The 14,246-nt window shown below is 43.9% G+C and overlaps 1 protein-coding gene across 1 annotated transcript in view; it reads left to right on the top strand.

Moving 5' to 3' along the window:
* Nucleotides 1-14,246, top strand: part of PDPR (pyruvate dehydrogenase phosphatase regulatory subunit) — a 39,683-nt gene that overhangs the window by 19,867 nt on the left and 5,570 nt on the right. Inside the window, exons 9-17 of the mRNA XM_082605789.1 lie at nucleotides 49-241; nucleotides 1,957-2,081; nucleotides 3,944-4,099; nucleotides 4,304-4,437; nucleotides 4,986-5,134; nucleotides 5,614-5,726; nucleotides 7,074-7,168; nucleotides 8,588-8,677; nucleotides 13,808-13,990. Coding sequence (XP_082461915.1) covers nucleotides 49-241; nucleotides 1,957-2,081; nucleotides 3,944-4,099; nucleotides 4,304-4,437; nucleotides 4,986-5,134; nucleotides 5,614-5,726; nucleotides 7,074-7,168; nucleotides 8,588-8,677; nucleotides 13,808-13,990 — 1,238 coding nt within the window. The remainder of the gene's footprint in view (nucleotides 1-48; nucleotides 242-1,956; nucleotides 2,082-3,943; nucleotides 4,100-4,303; nucleotides 4,438-4,985; nucleotides 5,135-5,613; nucleotides 5,727-7,073; nucleotides 7,169-8,587; nucleotides 8,678-13,807; nucleotides 13,991-14,246) is intronic.

Genomic DNA, 14,246 nt, shown 5'->3' on the forward strand with positions numbered 1-14,246 from the left:
AGTCCCCTAAAGCTGAGGACTGTGTTGGGGTCTGTTTTTGTTGCTCAGAGCCCCTGTTGAGTTCCCTGCTGCGTAGGATGCCGGAACTGGAGACTCTGGAGATCATGAAGTTGGTGAATAGCCCCGAGACCTTCACCCCGGACATGAGGTGCATCATGGGCGAGTCCCCTTCAGTGCGGGGCTACTTCGTCCTGGCGGGAATGAACTCTGCTGGCCTTTCGTTTGGCGGAGGAGCTGGAAGGTAAGTCTTTCCCACTCAGGTTTGGCTTGTGAGGCTTCTTCCTTTCTGGACTTACTTCTGGTTCACAGGGTTTGTGATATCCCTAATCCAGCATGTTCATAATAAGAGGAAGACACATGTCATGAGAGCTGTCCCCTTGAAAGTACTTTCCATGGGAGGCTCTCCCCGTGTTCCAGACACGACACTGTACGGAATGTTTTTGGACCTCCTCTTTTGGAGTTAGCCTTGGAGCCAGTGGGATGTTCTTCTGTACTAGTTCAGTTATAACAAATGTTGGTCCTTTGAATATGTATTTGAGTTTGGAAACAGCCAAGTGTGGTGAGTGAAGTAGAAGATGATGCTGATCACACAAGTTTCTATTTTCCAATTTGGTACTTATAAAACTTAAGCGAGGGGGCTTCCCTGGTGGCGCAGTGCTTGAGAGTCCGCCTGCCAATGCAGGGGACACAGGTTCGTGCCCCGGTCCGGGAAGATCCCACATGCCGCGGAGCGGCTAGGCCCGTGAGCCATGGCCGCTGAGCCTGTGCGCCCAGAGCCTGTGCTCCGCAACGGGAGAGGCTACAACGGTGAGAGGCCCACGTACCGCAAAAAAAAAAAAAAAAAAAAAAAAATTAAGCGAGGGACTTCCTTGGTAACACAGTGGTTAAGAATCTGCCTGCCAACGCAGGGGACACAGGTTCGAGCCCTGGTCCGGGAAGATCCCACATGCTGCGGAGCAACTATAAGCCCGTGCACCCCAACTACTGAGCCTGCACTCTAGAGCCCACGTGCCACAACTACTGAGCCCACGTGCCACAACTACTGAAGCCCGCATGCCTAGAGCCTGTGCTCTGCAACAGGAGAAGCCACCGCAATGAGAAGCATGTGCACCACAACAGAGTAGCCCCCGCTCACTGCAACTAGAGAAAAGCCTGTGCGCAGCAACGAAGACCCAACGCAGCCAAAAATAAATAAATTAAAAATTAAGCCAGTGTTGAAAGGACAAATACTGTATAATTCCACCCATATGAATACTTACAGTAGTCTAATCCATAGAGACGGACATAGAATGGTGCTTGCCAGGGGCTAGGGAGTAGGGAGGGGCTGCTTAGTGGATATAGAGTTTGTTTGATGAAAAGAATTCTTGAGGTGGATGGCCGTGATAGTTACAGATAATGTGAAAGTACTTCTTAATACCACTGAAGTATACACTTGTAAATGGTTAAGATGGTAAATTTTACGTTGTGTGTTTTTTTACCACAATTTAAAAACATTTTTTATTAATTGACCAGTGTTCTTGAGTGAATTGTAGAATGGCTCTGAAGACAGTTACGAAGTAGAAGTTACCAAAAATGTTTGGAGCAAAGGCGATATGGCCAGATAACTGTATAACCTCCTGAGGTGACTTTTTACAGGAAAAAACAAAAAACAAAAAAACCCCATTGGATGTATGGAGTACATTTGTATGTATACTTTAGTCTTATTTCTTCATAGTTGTGGCTTATCTCTATACTTTCTAGGGAATCTTATCATTAGAGCTCATATCCTCATAGCAGTCTTGTGAGAGCAGTAGATGGATGTAATTTGTTTCTTCCAGAAGTTAAGGAAATTGCCCAGAATTGCTCAACCACTCTTGACAAGATAGAGTCTTTCGATTCTGTTGGTGCTTGATTCCTAGTACAGCGCTGAGAGTATCACGGTGCTGAGAGGCCCAGCAACTTCCCCCATCTACACAGGTACCTCGCTGAGTGGATGGTGCATGGCTATCCCTCAGAAAGTGTCTGGGAACTGGACCTGAAGCGTTTTGGAGCCCTCCAGAGCAGCCGAACCTTCCTACGCCACCGTGTCATGGAAGTCATGCGTAAGTGAATCTTCATCCCCGTTGCCCATCGTTGCAGGCATCTGACTGGTTCTGTCATCCAGAGGGGCAGATTCTTCCTTGGTTCTTCAGTAATTGCTTCAAGTTGGGCTTCTGAGTTTGGCTGTTTCAGGCCTGTGTTGGGGGCATTATGTCCACGTGACATTTATGGAACATTTTCTTTAGTGTATTGTATCTTAGTTACCTCGGGGACCAGGAAAGTGGACTGGGACGTACAGGTGGTGATTCCTGTCGGACTCCTGGCAGCAGCTTCTTGAACATTCCCAGCATTGCCTCCTTTCCACTTTGCTATGTCAGAATGAATGCTCTCACTCCCCACTTGGTCTTTGAGATCATGGTTTGCTTTCCAAGGCAGAGAATTTGCCGAGTTAGTCTCAAAGCTTCAGGCTCCTTTGAGTGACTCTCGTCATTAACCCATCCTATGCTAGCAAGATAGGAAACCATTTCTCATGTAAATACCAGACATACATTCCTGCTCTTTCTCCTTGTTTTTGCTTCTCTCTGACTTTGAAGGATTGGACGCTTTTAACTTGTTACTACTTTGTCTTGGCTTTATTTTCCAGTGTGCCCTTTAGAGATAGCTTTTGAATCAGGAATTGAACCAAATCAGACTGTAATTTCATTTTTCTATACCAAGGAACTATTTTCAGACTTGACAAAATATATCTATTTGGGGAATAGTTCAGGACTAAGATTCTGCATTGGCTGTGACCAGCATTCTTGTTTAAGGATGGACTGCTGGTTTAGTAGCTAGAGGTTCCATTAGCAATGAGGCCTTTGGATGACCTTTCACACCTGTGTGCTCACTTTTGGTCTGTGGCAGAGAATTCACATCCATGGGAGTTAAAGGACCTGGAAGCAGTATGTGTAACTGCTAAGGTTCTTTAGTGAATATTTTGGTTACAGTGTTGAACTGTTAAGAGTCTAGGTTTCTACATCTATCGTTACTTTGGAAGCTGTGCAAATCGTAAATGAGCTGGAGCTTCTTCTTGATGATACAGTACTTTTGGTGGCCACCTCTGATTCTCATGAGATGGAAGTTGCAGGCATGATAGAAAATGGGGAAAGGGAAAGTAGAACCTAAAGCCCAGAGGAGACTGTCACAGTATAAGGACGCCAGCTTGGTTTCCTTCTCTGTCATCTCCCAGTCTCCCCCCATGCTGATGTACCTCTTGTTTGGCCTGGTGTGAAGTCCGGTCTTCTCTCTGCAAGAGACTAGAGATCACACTCTTTCTGGATATTTTACTTACTCACTGTTGCAGATTGGACATTAGGAGAAATGAATTCTGACCCTCCCTTTGTAACGTAAATAATGTCACTGGGACAATACTTTGCAACCTGTCAGATTTCAGAACCACCAAATCAAGGTATGCTGTGTGCCCTTTTGCTTCAGAAATGGCTAAATATTAGGAAAAGTGTGTAACAGGTCTGAGACTCCAACAACACGGGCACTGGAAAGAATCAGGTGCCATTTTTTCACACTTTGTAACCACCTGTGTCCCGTGTAGACATAACCTTCATCTCTGCTGGGAGCTTAACAAGGTTTAGAACTCTGACCTTTCTCCCATTGTTTCTACCTACTAATTTGGAACAGTAATTATAAACAAAGATCTAGAGTTGTTATGTGACTCACAGCTATATAAGTCTGTGGAGGGGCGTTACCAGCTCTTGCAATGTGATCCTTTCTTCTGGAACATTCGTGTCACACTGGGTACTGTTTGGCAAATTAGGTTACAGCAGCCTGAAAGCATGCTTTTTTGAATAGGAGCAACTCCAGAGGCCCATGGATATTGGTGCTCAGCTCTGTGCCTCGGGCTTTCATAGACTGCTCTTCTCTCTCCTAGCTCTGCTGTACGACCTGAAGGTTCCCCGTTGGGACTTCCAGACAGGAAGGCAGTTACGCACGTCTCCTCTGTATGACCGGCTGGATGCACAAGGAGCCAGGTGGATGGAGAAACATGGATTTGAGAGGCCAAAGTACTTTGTGCCACCAGACAAGGGTAAGGAGGCACGTTCTCATTTTTGGTTTTGGGGGTTTTTTTGTCTGAAGAATAGTAAACCTTGTTTTTAAATGTGTATAGCTAGTTTGTCTTCCTAGGAGAATAAATAATAAAAACCTATTATACTCTACTAATCTATCAAGGAGACTCACCAGTACAAGTCCCCTGCTTTTCTGTCTTCCTTTGGTCTTCTCTGTCCTGTAGACCTGTTGGCCTTGGAGCGGAGCAAGACTTTTTACAAGCCGGACTGGTTTGAGATTGTGGAGTCCGAAGTCAAGTGCTGTAAGGAGGCCGTGTGTGTCATTGACATGTCCTCTTTCACAAAGTTTGAAATAACAGTAAGTATGTGGGAACCAAAAGAACAGATTTGGAAACTTGGATATTTATTGAGTGCCTCTTGGTTTTCATAATATAGTATTATGACGCGGATGCCAAAAAATGCCAGTCAGGGTCAGGTCCCTTCTCTCCATGCAGTGCTTCCTCTTTTCCATACACAAAGTAACTTCTGTGTATGTGGCACCTTCAGGTAAGAAATGGTTTAGGTGAATTCCCTAAACAACTTACTTAATTTTCTTTCTTTCTGTCACTTCAAAGCAGACTAAGAACTCTGATATATTTTAGTGTTTCACCTGTATTATAACATTTTTTGGAATTTTTAGCTCTTTGTTTCTGGTTCTTTTTCTGCTTGCAGAGGCTCATTTGACACTAGAATCAATAGGTAGCCTTCTCTGGAGCTCGTTGCAGTGGAGCAAATCTGCAGATACTGTTGCACGAGTCGAGTACTGGCTAATTGAATTTTCTCCGCAAGTGACTTTGCTTGTCAGGCCGCATTACCGGCCAGAGGTTCTCATGTTGGTTCTCTCTGCTTCGTTCCCTAACCCTACAGTCCACCGGGGATCAGGCATTAGAAATTCTCCAATACCTCTTCTCCAATGACCTTGACGTGCCCGTGGGCCACATCGTGCATACCGGCATGCTCAACGAGGGTGGAGGGTACGAAAATGACTGCAGCGTAGCACGGCTGAGCAAGCGCAGGTGAGCCGGCTGCCACTCCGCTCCCTCCGCCTAATGGCCGTGCGGAGCCGAGCGCTCAGCTCACCTCTCCAGGAAACTAGTAACACTGAGGACAACAAAACATGTCATTAAGTCACGGCCAGTTCATCAGCAGCCCAGCACACACACACACACACACACACACAAAGCACCAGGAGGAAAAAAAAAAAAAAACCCACCAGATTAAACTTGGTGCGGAAAAATTAGTTACTCTACTGAGGAAAAATGCCTTATCTTGTGTTAGTAGGTCTGTATAATTTCTTGGCACTAGCAGAAAGCCAGAATCTTCTGTTTTGTCATTATGTGGTATATCCTAGAAGTATGTGCTGTTGGCCTTCCCTAAAAGCTAAGAGATCATTCACCAGTATTCTGTTCGTTGCTTTGAAACTAGCTGAGAACTTACTGCTTCCTGATCATTTTCCTGCTGCCTGGTTTTGATTACTTTTGGGTCTCACTTTCAGTTTCTTCATGATTTCTCCAACCGACCAACAGGTCCACTGTTGGGCCTGGCTTAAGAAATACATGCCAGAAGACAGCAACCTGATTCTGGAGGACGTCACCTGGAAATACACTGGTAAGGGGGCCCTCTGCAGTCAGCTGAGCGAGGAAAAGCCAGCTGATCGAAGTTGATCCAGATCTGTCTTCTCCACTTGCCTTCTCTATATCTGATATTCAAAAATGAGTGTCAGAATTAGAATCTTGGAAGAGGATCCTGGTCATAGAAAATTGATCTCTAATGCTTCCCCATGTTTTTATAAGTGAAGTGTGAATGAGTTAGTGCTTCAGTTTCTTTGTGTTTTGTTTACTGCTGTATCCCCTACAGCCAGCATATCAGAGTGCAAATATTTGTTGAATGAATGAGTGACTCATTATTAAAGTATTTTTATATTTATTACCTAAGTATTATTTTCTTCAAAATTTCCCCTTAGTTTTTATTTTTTCTTTAATGAGTAAATACTTTTTAAGGATAGATAACTTAATTTCCGTATTATCTCTTCCTCAGCAGTCTTCTCAGGGAGCAACCCCTCCTCTTCTGCCACCTGATTCCGGCTTTAACCCCTCCCTACCCTCAGTGGACCCTGGCCCCTCACCTCCACCAGGCCCTCATCCTCAGTTCATCGTGGTAGCAAATATAATTACCTTCTTGCTACCAGATTAGAAAACTATAGAAGCTTATTGAAGCAAGCCTACTTTCTAGTCCATTTAAGGGTATTTGATGTGTAATTAGCTTAGGTGCTGTCGTAAATGTGACAGAATCCAGGCTGGGTGGGCAGCTCTCCTCAGGGCTCTCCTGGTACTGATTTGGGTTTGGGGCTTTTTCCATCATGTAGCCACATTGGGAAGAGGAGGGGAACGGGAATTGTTTTTGTTTTGTCTTGTTTTTAAATATTTATTTATTTATTTGGCTGTGCCGGATCTTAGTTGAGGCACGCAGGATTTTCATTGCGGCACACGGGATCTTTAGTTGCGGCATGTGGGATCTAGTTCTCTGACCAGGGATCAAACCCGGGCCCCCTGCATTGGGAGCGTGGAGTCTTACCACTGGACTATCAGGGAAGTCCCAGGGAACAGGAATTGTGCAGGGCCAGCCCCGGGAGTGGGCTCCTATCCCCCGGCCTCATGATCCCAATCTAGTTGCAAAGGAGGCTGTGGAGTTTTGTCTTCCTTTGTACCCGGGAAGAGGCAACACACTAGCCAGGCTGTCAGATGCCAGGAGTCAGTAGCAGCATTTAGCAGCCCTGTCAGGAGAAGTGTATTTGCCAGAATCAAGGTCTACCCTAGGATTGCCTAAGCAAATGGACATTTTCATGGTCTTGCCACCCAGACCTGGCCATAGGTGAGCAAGTCCAGAGCAGACCTTTCCCATTGGTTCAGCTATTCACCTGGAACGGCCAGACATCTCTTGTTCTTTTCCGTTTAGCCCTCAATCTGATTGGTCCTCGAGCTGTGGATGTGCTGTCTGAGTTGTCCTATGCCCCTATGACTCCAGACCATTTCCCAAGTCTGTTTTGCAAGGTGGGTACTAGTAAAGTTCTAGTTTTTAAATAAGCAGGGAATATTTCTTTTATAGAGACGGCAATTGCATGTTCTCACTATGGTGTTAATACCCACAAAGCGTGTTCTGACTTTTATTAAGCAAACAGAATGACTGAGTAAATCCATTTCTTTATTTTTCAATCTTCATGTTCTTCTTGTTTAATAAACATTGATATCTTTGAAGACCTAATTTCTCTGAATATCAGTTCTATATATTTATTGATTTGTGTAGAGGTGGATTAAAATTTTAAGTTATAGTATTATGACGCGGATGCCAAAAAACGCCAGTCAGGGTCAGGTCCCTTCTCTTCATGCAGTGCTTCCTCTTTTCCATACACAAAGTAACTTCTGTGTATGTGGCACCTTCAGGTAAGAAATGGTTTAGGTGAATCCCTAAACAACTTACTTAATTTTCTTTCTTATAAATTTTCTTTCTTATACTTGGCAACTAGAGCTGAGTGAAACAAATTGTAACTGAATAAAAGGAATGATAACTGAACACACTCTCTGGGAAGCGGCTGATTAGAGAGGTCCAGACAGACATGTTTTGGCAGCCTGTAACAAGCAGCTTCGGGACAGTTACTGATGGGATGCTCTTTGAAGTTCAAACCGAAGTTAGGATCCACCTCTTAAGTGATTTTACAGCTCTCCTTTTTCTCCATGGCACAGTTAAAGCAACAGGAAACTCTGTTAGCTGGCAGCAGACCCTGTCACAGTACATTCTTTGCTCCTTGAAGAAGTAACCCACATGCGTGCGCCTACAGCATTCTATGCCATGCCTACTCCTCGTGGAAACAGTCTGCTTTAGGGCCATCTGGGGCTTACCACTTCCCATTGCAGGAACGGTGATTGAGTCAGGGGCCCCTTTTGGGTAACTGAGCTGCCGGAAACACGTTTTGAACATGAGAAGCCCAGTCTCTTCCCCCAGGGTAGCAGGTGAACAGTGTTCTTTGGTCATCCAGCATCATCTTCTGTGGGGCAGGTACCCATGACTTGTCTGCCAGGTCCGCCAGAGAACACATTTGCCTGGTCTTCATTGCTCCCGGCGTCTCTGACTAAAACAAATCTTCAGCACGACTTTGTAAAAAGAAGTATTTCATGCTTGTCAAAGCCTTTGCCTCCACTTCCCTCCAGTAGCTTGGCTGGCACTCCTGAACTGGGGCTGTTCATGAGAAGAGGCGTTGGATAGGCTGTGCTCTGTTCCTAATGACCCCAACGCCTGGAAACAGACTGTCTTGAGGGAGAAATTTTCATTCACATGTAGCTCCATTAGCGTCCAACACAGGGTACAGAGCTAATGAGAGGGGTTGCCTCAGGCATTCATTCCTCTAACAAACATGGAGGGGCCCACTTCCCCTAACGAGTTTCCACGATGACCTTCTCCCTTTGTTTCCACAGGAGATGAGTGTGGGCTACGCAAATGGGATCCGGGTGATGAGCATGACTCACACGGGAGAGCCAGGATTCATGCTTTACATTCCTATAGAGGTGAGAACCACGAGAGGATGGGTGCTGGCAGGGTTAGAGCGCCATGTCTGACCGGGCCTTGGTCACTGAGGTAGGCTGCGTTAAAGAGATTTTAACGTTTTTAGCTAAGTTATGTACTTTTTTTGTGTAGGTAATATATTTACATGGTCTAGAAAGTATTCAGTGCCACCCGACTAGTTCCCACCAACCACCACCAGTGATATAATTGTTAGTTTATATCATGTCAGAGATTTTTGTGCATATGGAAGCAAGTTCAAAGACGTATTCATAACCCTCTGTTTTAGAAACACAAATGGAGGCTTACTGCTGTTCTTCATCTTGATTTTTTTTACTTAGCAACGTAGAGATTTTTCCCTGCCAGTACCTAAAGAGAAAGAGCTTCCTTTTTCTTTTTTTCTTTATTTTTTAATGAAAATGATATAGTATGCCATTACGTAGTTGAATCGTAATTTATTTAACCAGTTCAGTACTAATAGACATTTATAGGGTTTCTAGTCCTTTGCTGTTATAAAAAATTCTGCAGTGTACAAGAGTGTCTTTTTCTTTATTGCTTGTACCAGCACACAGAGTTGTCAGACTTTGGGCTGATGGGTGCAGTTTCATGCAAGAGATCAAAAAGCTACTTTTCAAAACCCATCTCACTCCAAGTAAAAGCCCATCTGCAGGGCCCACACAGCTCTGCCGACCCTTCTCCACACTGCTGCTCCTCATCTCGCCCTGTCTTCTTGCCTCTCACTCCTTGCTGGACATGCTTCTGCCCCAGGGCCTTTACATTTGCCCTTCCCCTTTCTTTGGCATATCCCTCCCCCCTGTAGAGCCTCCCAAGCTCACAGCCACACTTGCTTCAGGTCTTATTCACACCTCACCTTTTTTTTCTTTTTAATTTAAAAAAAATTTTTTTTGGCCACGCCGCATGCCTGTGGGATCCTAGTTCCCCAACCAGGGATTGAAACCACGTCCCCTGCAGTGGAAGCACAGAGTCTTAACCACTGGACCACCAGGGAGGTCCCCACACCTCACCTTTTTTTTTTTTTTTTTTTTTTTTTAAGTTTTTTATTTTTGGCTGCATTGGGTCTTTGTTGTTGCGCGCAGGCTTTCTCTAGTTGTGGCGAGCAGGGGCTACTCTTCGTTGTGGTGCGCGGGCTTCTCACTGTGGTGGCTTCTCTTGTTGCAGAGCATGGGCTCTAGGCGTGCAGGCTTCAGTAGTTGTGGCACGGGGGCTCAGCAGTTGTGGCTCACAGGCTCTAGAGTGCAGGCTCAGTAGTTGTGGTGCACGGGCTTAGTTGCTCCACGGCATGTGGGATCTTCCTGGACCAGGGCTCGAACCCGTGTCCCCTGCATTGGCAGGCGGATTCTTAACTACTGCACCACCAGGGAAGTCCCACCTCACCTTCTTGAAGAGACCTTATTTAAAGTTGCAGCCTCTGGCCCCCTCCTCCCTGGCATCCTTCCCTGTTTTATTTTTCTCAAGAATGCTTACCACTGTCTCATAGAATTTATATTTTCTTTATCTTGTTCATCACATTACCCGTTTAAATGTAGGTTTGCTCAAGGCAGGGATATTTGTTTAACTTCTATATCCCCAGCAGTTAGAGAAATACTTGGCACATCGAAAACGCTTAGTAAATGTTGCATGAATGAATGTCCTGGCAATATCTTTTGTCCATTTTTGTATTGAATTATTGGTCTTTTTCCCCAATTTCTAGGCATTCTCTGAATCAGCCAGCCAGTCCTTACTATTAAGTTGTAAATTTTTTTTCCAGTTTGTCATTTGTCTTGATTTGGATTTTTGCCATGTAGAGGGGTTTTTATATATATATATATTTTTTCTTTTTTGGCTGCGTTGGGTCTTTGTTGCTGGGCGCAGGCTTTCTCTAGTTGTGGCGAGCGGGGGCTACTCTTCATTGCGGTGCGTGGGCTTCTCATTGTGGTGGCTTCTCGTTGCGGAGCACAGGCTCTAGGCGCGTAGGCTTCAGTAGTTGTGGCATGTGGGCTCAGTAGTTGTGGCACATGGTCTTAGTTGCTCTGTGGCATGTGGGATCTTCCCGGACCAGGGATGGAACCCGTGTCCCCTGGCAGGTGAACTCTTAACCACTCTGCCACCAGGGAAGTCCCAGAAGGGTTTTCTAAATTTTACTTTTTATTATGGAAATGTTTCGTATGTTGCAAAAAACTTTTTTGGTAGGTGAATTGATGAATCTTTTGTGGCTTCTAGAGTTTAATACATAGAAGGGGCTTCCCCACTCCAGAGTTAAAAATTTTTTCCACTTCTGGTGCTTTTATAGTTTGTGTTGTTGCTATTTATGGGTTTGTGTGTTTTGTTTTTTCATATTTAAATGCTCCAACCTTTTGCACCGTCTCTTGGTACACTTTATGAGCTATGGATCAAACTATTTTTTCTAACATGGATGACCAGCTGATGTGAGATTCTACCTTTATCGCATACTAAGTTTCTATATATATTTAGATTTCTGGACTTTTATTCTATTTGTGTATCCAGTATCACATTGTTTTAATTACTGAGTCTTTATTGTGTATTTTAATACTTGGTAATGCTTATCCTCCCTCATAGCTTGGAAAACTCTGGAAAAGAATAATTCCTGTTTCCTTATTTTTCCTTATAAACTTTTATAATCATCTAGTTAAAACAAAAACACCCTGAGTTTTTGGATTGTGTTACGTTTGTAAATAAGGAAGAATTGACATTCTTATATGCGTTGAATCTTACAATCAAAATATACCTTTCTTTATGTGGGTTTTTTTTTTTGGTGACCTTCAGAGGTATTTTGAAGTTTTCTTCATGTAGATGGTGTACATTTCTTAAATTTATAATATTTTGGTGGTGTTGCTGTTGTGAATGGGAAGGGTGTCTTTATTCCGGTGTCTTCTGATTTACGAAAGCTTTTTTCCCTGTATATTAATGCTTTAACCTATTTCCCTCCTAAACTATCTTACTGTTTATAGCTGTTTTTTAGTTGATTCTCTGGAATTTCCAGGGTTCAGTCTTACCATACACAAACAATAATAGTTTTTGTTTCTTAACAGTTTTTATTCCTGCATTTTCTTTCCCTTGTCCAGTTGTGACAAGTAGCAGTGACCTTCAACCTCGTCATGTTCTTGACATTAGTCATACTACTCACGGTGTTAGGTTTCCTTTTAATTATTAAATGAAGCACGGATTTACCAGCCCATGAAATTTTATCTGCTTTTCCGCACTCAGAAGTATTATAACAATATTAAGGTGAAGGGATTATTCATGATTTGAGAAGAGTTGATATGCACGCAGCTAATACGTTTTGCCTGTACTGAAGTGCCATATGGTCATGCAGGTGTTACCACCTGCTCCTGGGTCATTAATCAGCCAAGCCCGTCAGGAGGGAGAAGCCCTGTTTTCTACCCAATTTTCCTGGGCTGGTCCCATTTTTATGGTTTTCTGTGAGTCCAAGAGGTAATTTGTGCACTGCTTGGGTTCTTTTCAAGCTGGCTTTTGTCCTCAAGAAGCTTATACTTGTCTCTGAGGAGCTGCCTTCCAAAGCCTGGTGGCAGATAGCAGATTGGTTTGTTCACACTCAATCCCTGGCATCTAGTGAGAAAATGAGTAAGTAGTGGGAACCCACTTTTTGCTTTGCTCTTCTCTAGCCCAAGACTCTCACCTGCTTTAAATCTTTCCTCCTTTGTCGTCTTAATTCAAGTACGGAGCATTCAGCTTGAGACACTGAACCCGCCCGAGATACAGCTCATTCTTACTCTCGTTTCCCAGCCAGTCTCCAGTGGTCTCCTCCACCCACCTTTGCTATTTGCAGTGTTTCACTTACACACATACCACAGGCTGTGTTGTCCCCAGTAGCTCAGACTCCCTTTTCCACATCTAAAGTTGTCTTGAGCACAGCGGTCTGTTTAGTCAGTGCCTGTCCGGCTGCAGTAGTGAAGTTTATAGAGCAACATACACTGCCGGGATAAAGAACTGCGATACCAATGAAGCAGATTTTTGTTTTTGTCTTCACCCCCCCCACTTTGTTGAGATATAATTTACATACATCATTGTATAAGATTAAGGTGGACAGGATAATGGATTGACTTACATAGACTGTGAAATGATTACCACAATAAGTTTAGTTACTAGCATCCATCATCTCATATAGACACAATAAAAAGAAAAAAAAATTTTTTTTCCTTGTGATGAGAACTCTCAGGATTTACTCTTAATTCTCACGTGTCACACAGCAGCGCCACCTAGTCATCATGGTGTGCATTTCGTCCCTAGTACTTACCTTGTAACTGGAAGTTTGTACCTTTTGACCACCTTCCTCCAATCCCCACCTGTAACCACAACTTGATCTCTTGGTCTATGAGTTTTGTTGCTATTTTGGTTTTATTGTTGTTTAATAGTTGTTTTTTTTTTAAGATCCCATATATATAAGTGAGATTATACAGTATCTGTCTTCCTCATTCCTCTGTGTCTTGTTTTCTGTTTTACAGTTTTTAAAGTAAACAGTGTAGTTTGTTGTTGGGCTTTTAGACTTAACAGTATTTGATTATTTGCTTTCAATTTGGAAAACTTTTGTTCGTTTAAGTTATGTGATACTTAAACGTGTCTGGAACCAAGAACAAAACATGAGAGACTGGATATTGTGGGACACAGGTAGGAGAGCTCTGATTTTTGGGGTCCTCTGTGACCCACTCTAGGTCTCTTAAGATATGCCATAATCCGTGTGACAAATCAGAGTTGTGCATGCATGTCTCGTTATGTGTAACACCAGTTTCGCAGCATAGGCCAGTGCATGAGGGAAGGACCAAGTTCAGGGAACTGGCGCAAGAGAACAAAGCCAGTGGAGGATGCATGGCTTTTGGAGAGGCAGTTACGAGACTGGTCGTTTACAGAAGAGAGCTTCTGTGAGTTATTATTTAATAAGTGCTATACTGAGATCCTAGACATTTTAGAGAAGTAAAAAGATAAGGGTGCTGCTTTCATGGAGCTTAAGCCTGGGCTGCAGCACTTTGGTTCCTGAGGATTGTAAACAACCTTCTCCCTTGTCCAGGTAACAGTGTCAGCCATCAGGCACTGCCAGACAGATTCCGTGTTTAATTCTGAAGGTCTGCTGTTCACTGACCTTTTATCTCTCCCTCTAGTACGCCCTGCACGTATACAACGAAGTGATGAGTGTTGGACAGAAATATGGAATCCGCAATGCTGGGTATTATGCTCTTCGTAGTCTCCGGATTGAAAAGTTTTTTGCCTTCTGGGGTCAGGATTTAAACACCCTCACCACACCCCTGGAATGCGGACGAGAGTCTCGGGTGAAGTTAGACAAGGTATTGTACCTGTGCGCACTCCACTCTGCCCTCAGCTTCCTGAGCAGGGAGCCTGCATGAGAACAGGAAGAGCTGAGGTGGGAGGAAAAGTGTATAGGTGTTGAGACCTCAAAATGTATCCATGGGATAAAACACTTAATATGGAAACATCATAAATAGACAACACTTGTTTGGGGCACTTTACTCTCTTTTAGACGTGAGTGCTTTCTGGGCAGTTTTTCTGAGTTGATTGTGGTAATTCATTAATATGCCACGA

Source organism: Mesoplodon mirus (assembly GCF_964341445.2).
Source record: "Mesoplodon mirus genome assembly, chromosome: 19".
In the NCBI taxonomy this organism is placed as follows: Eukaryota; Metazoa; Chordata; class Mammalia; order Artiodactyla; family Ziphiidae; genus Mesoplodon; species Mesoplodon mirus.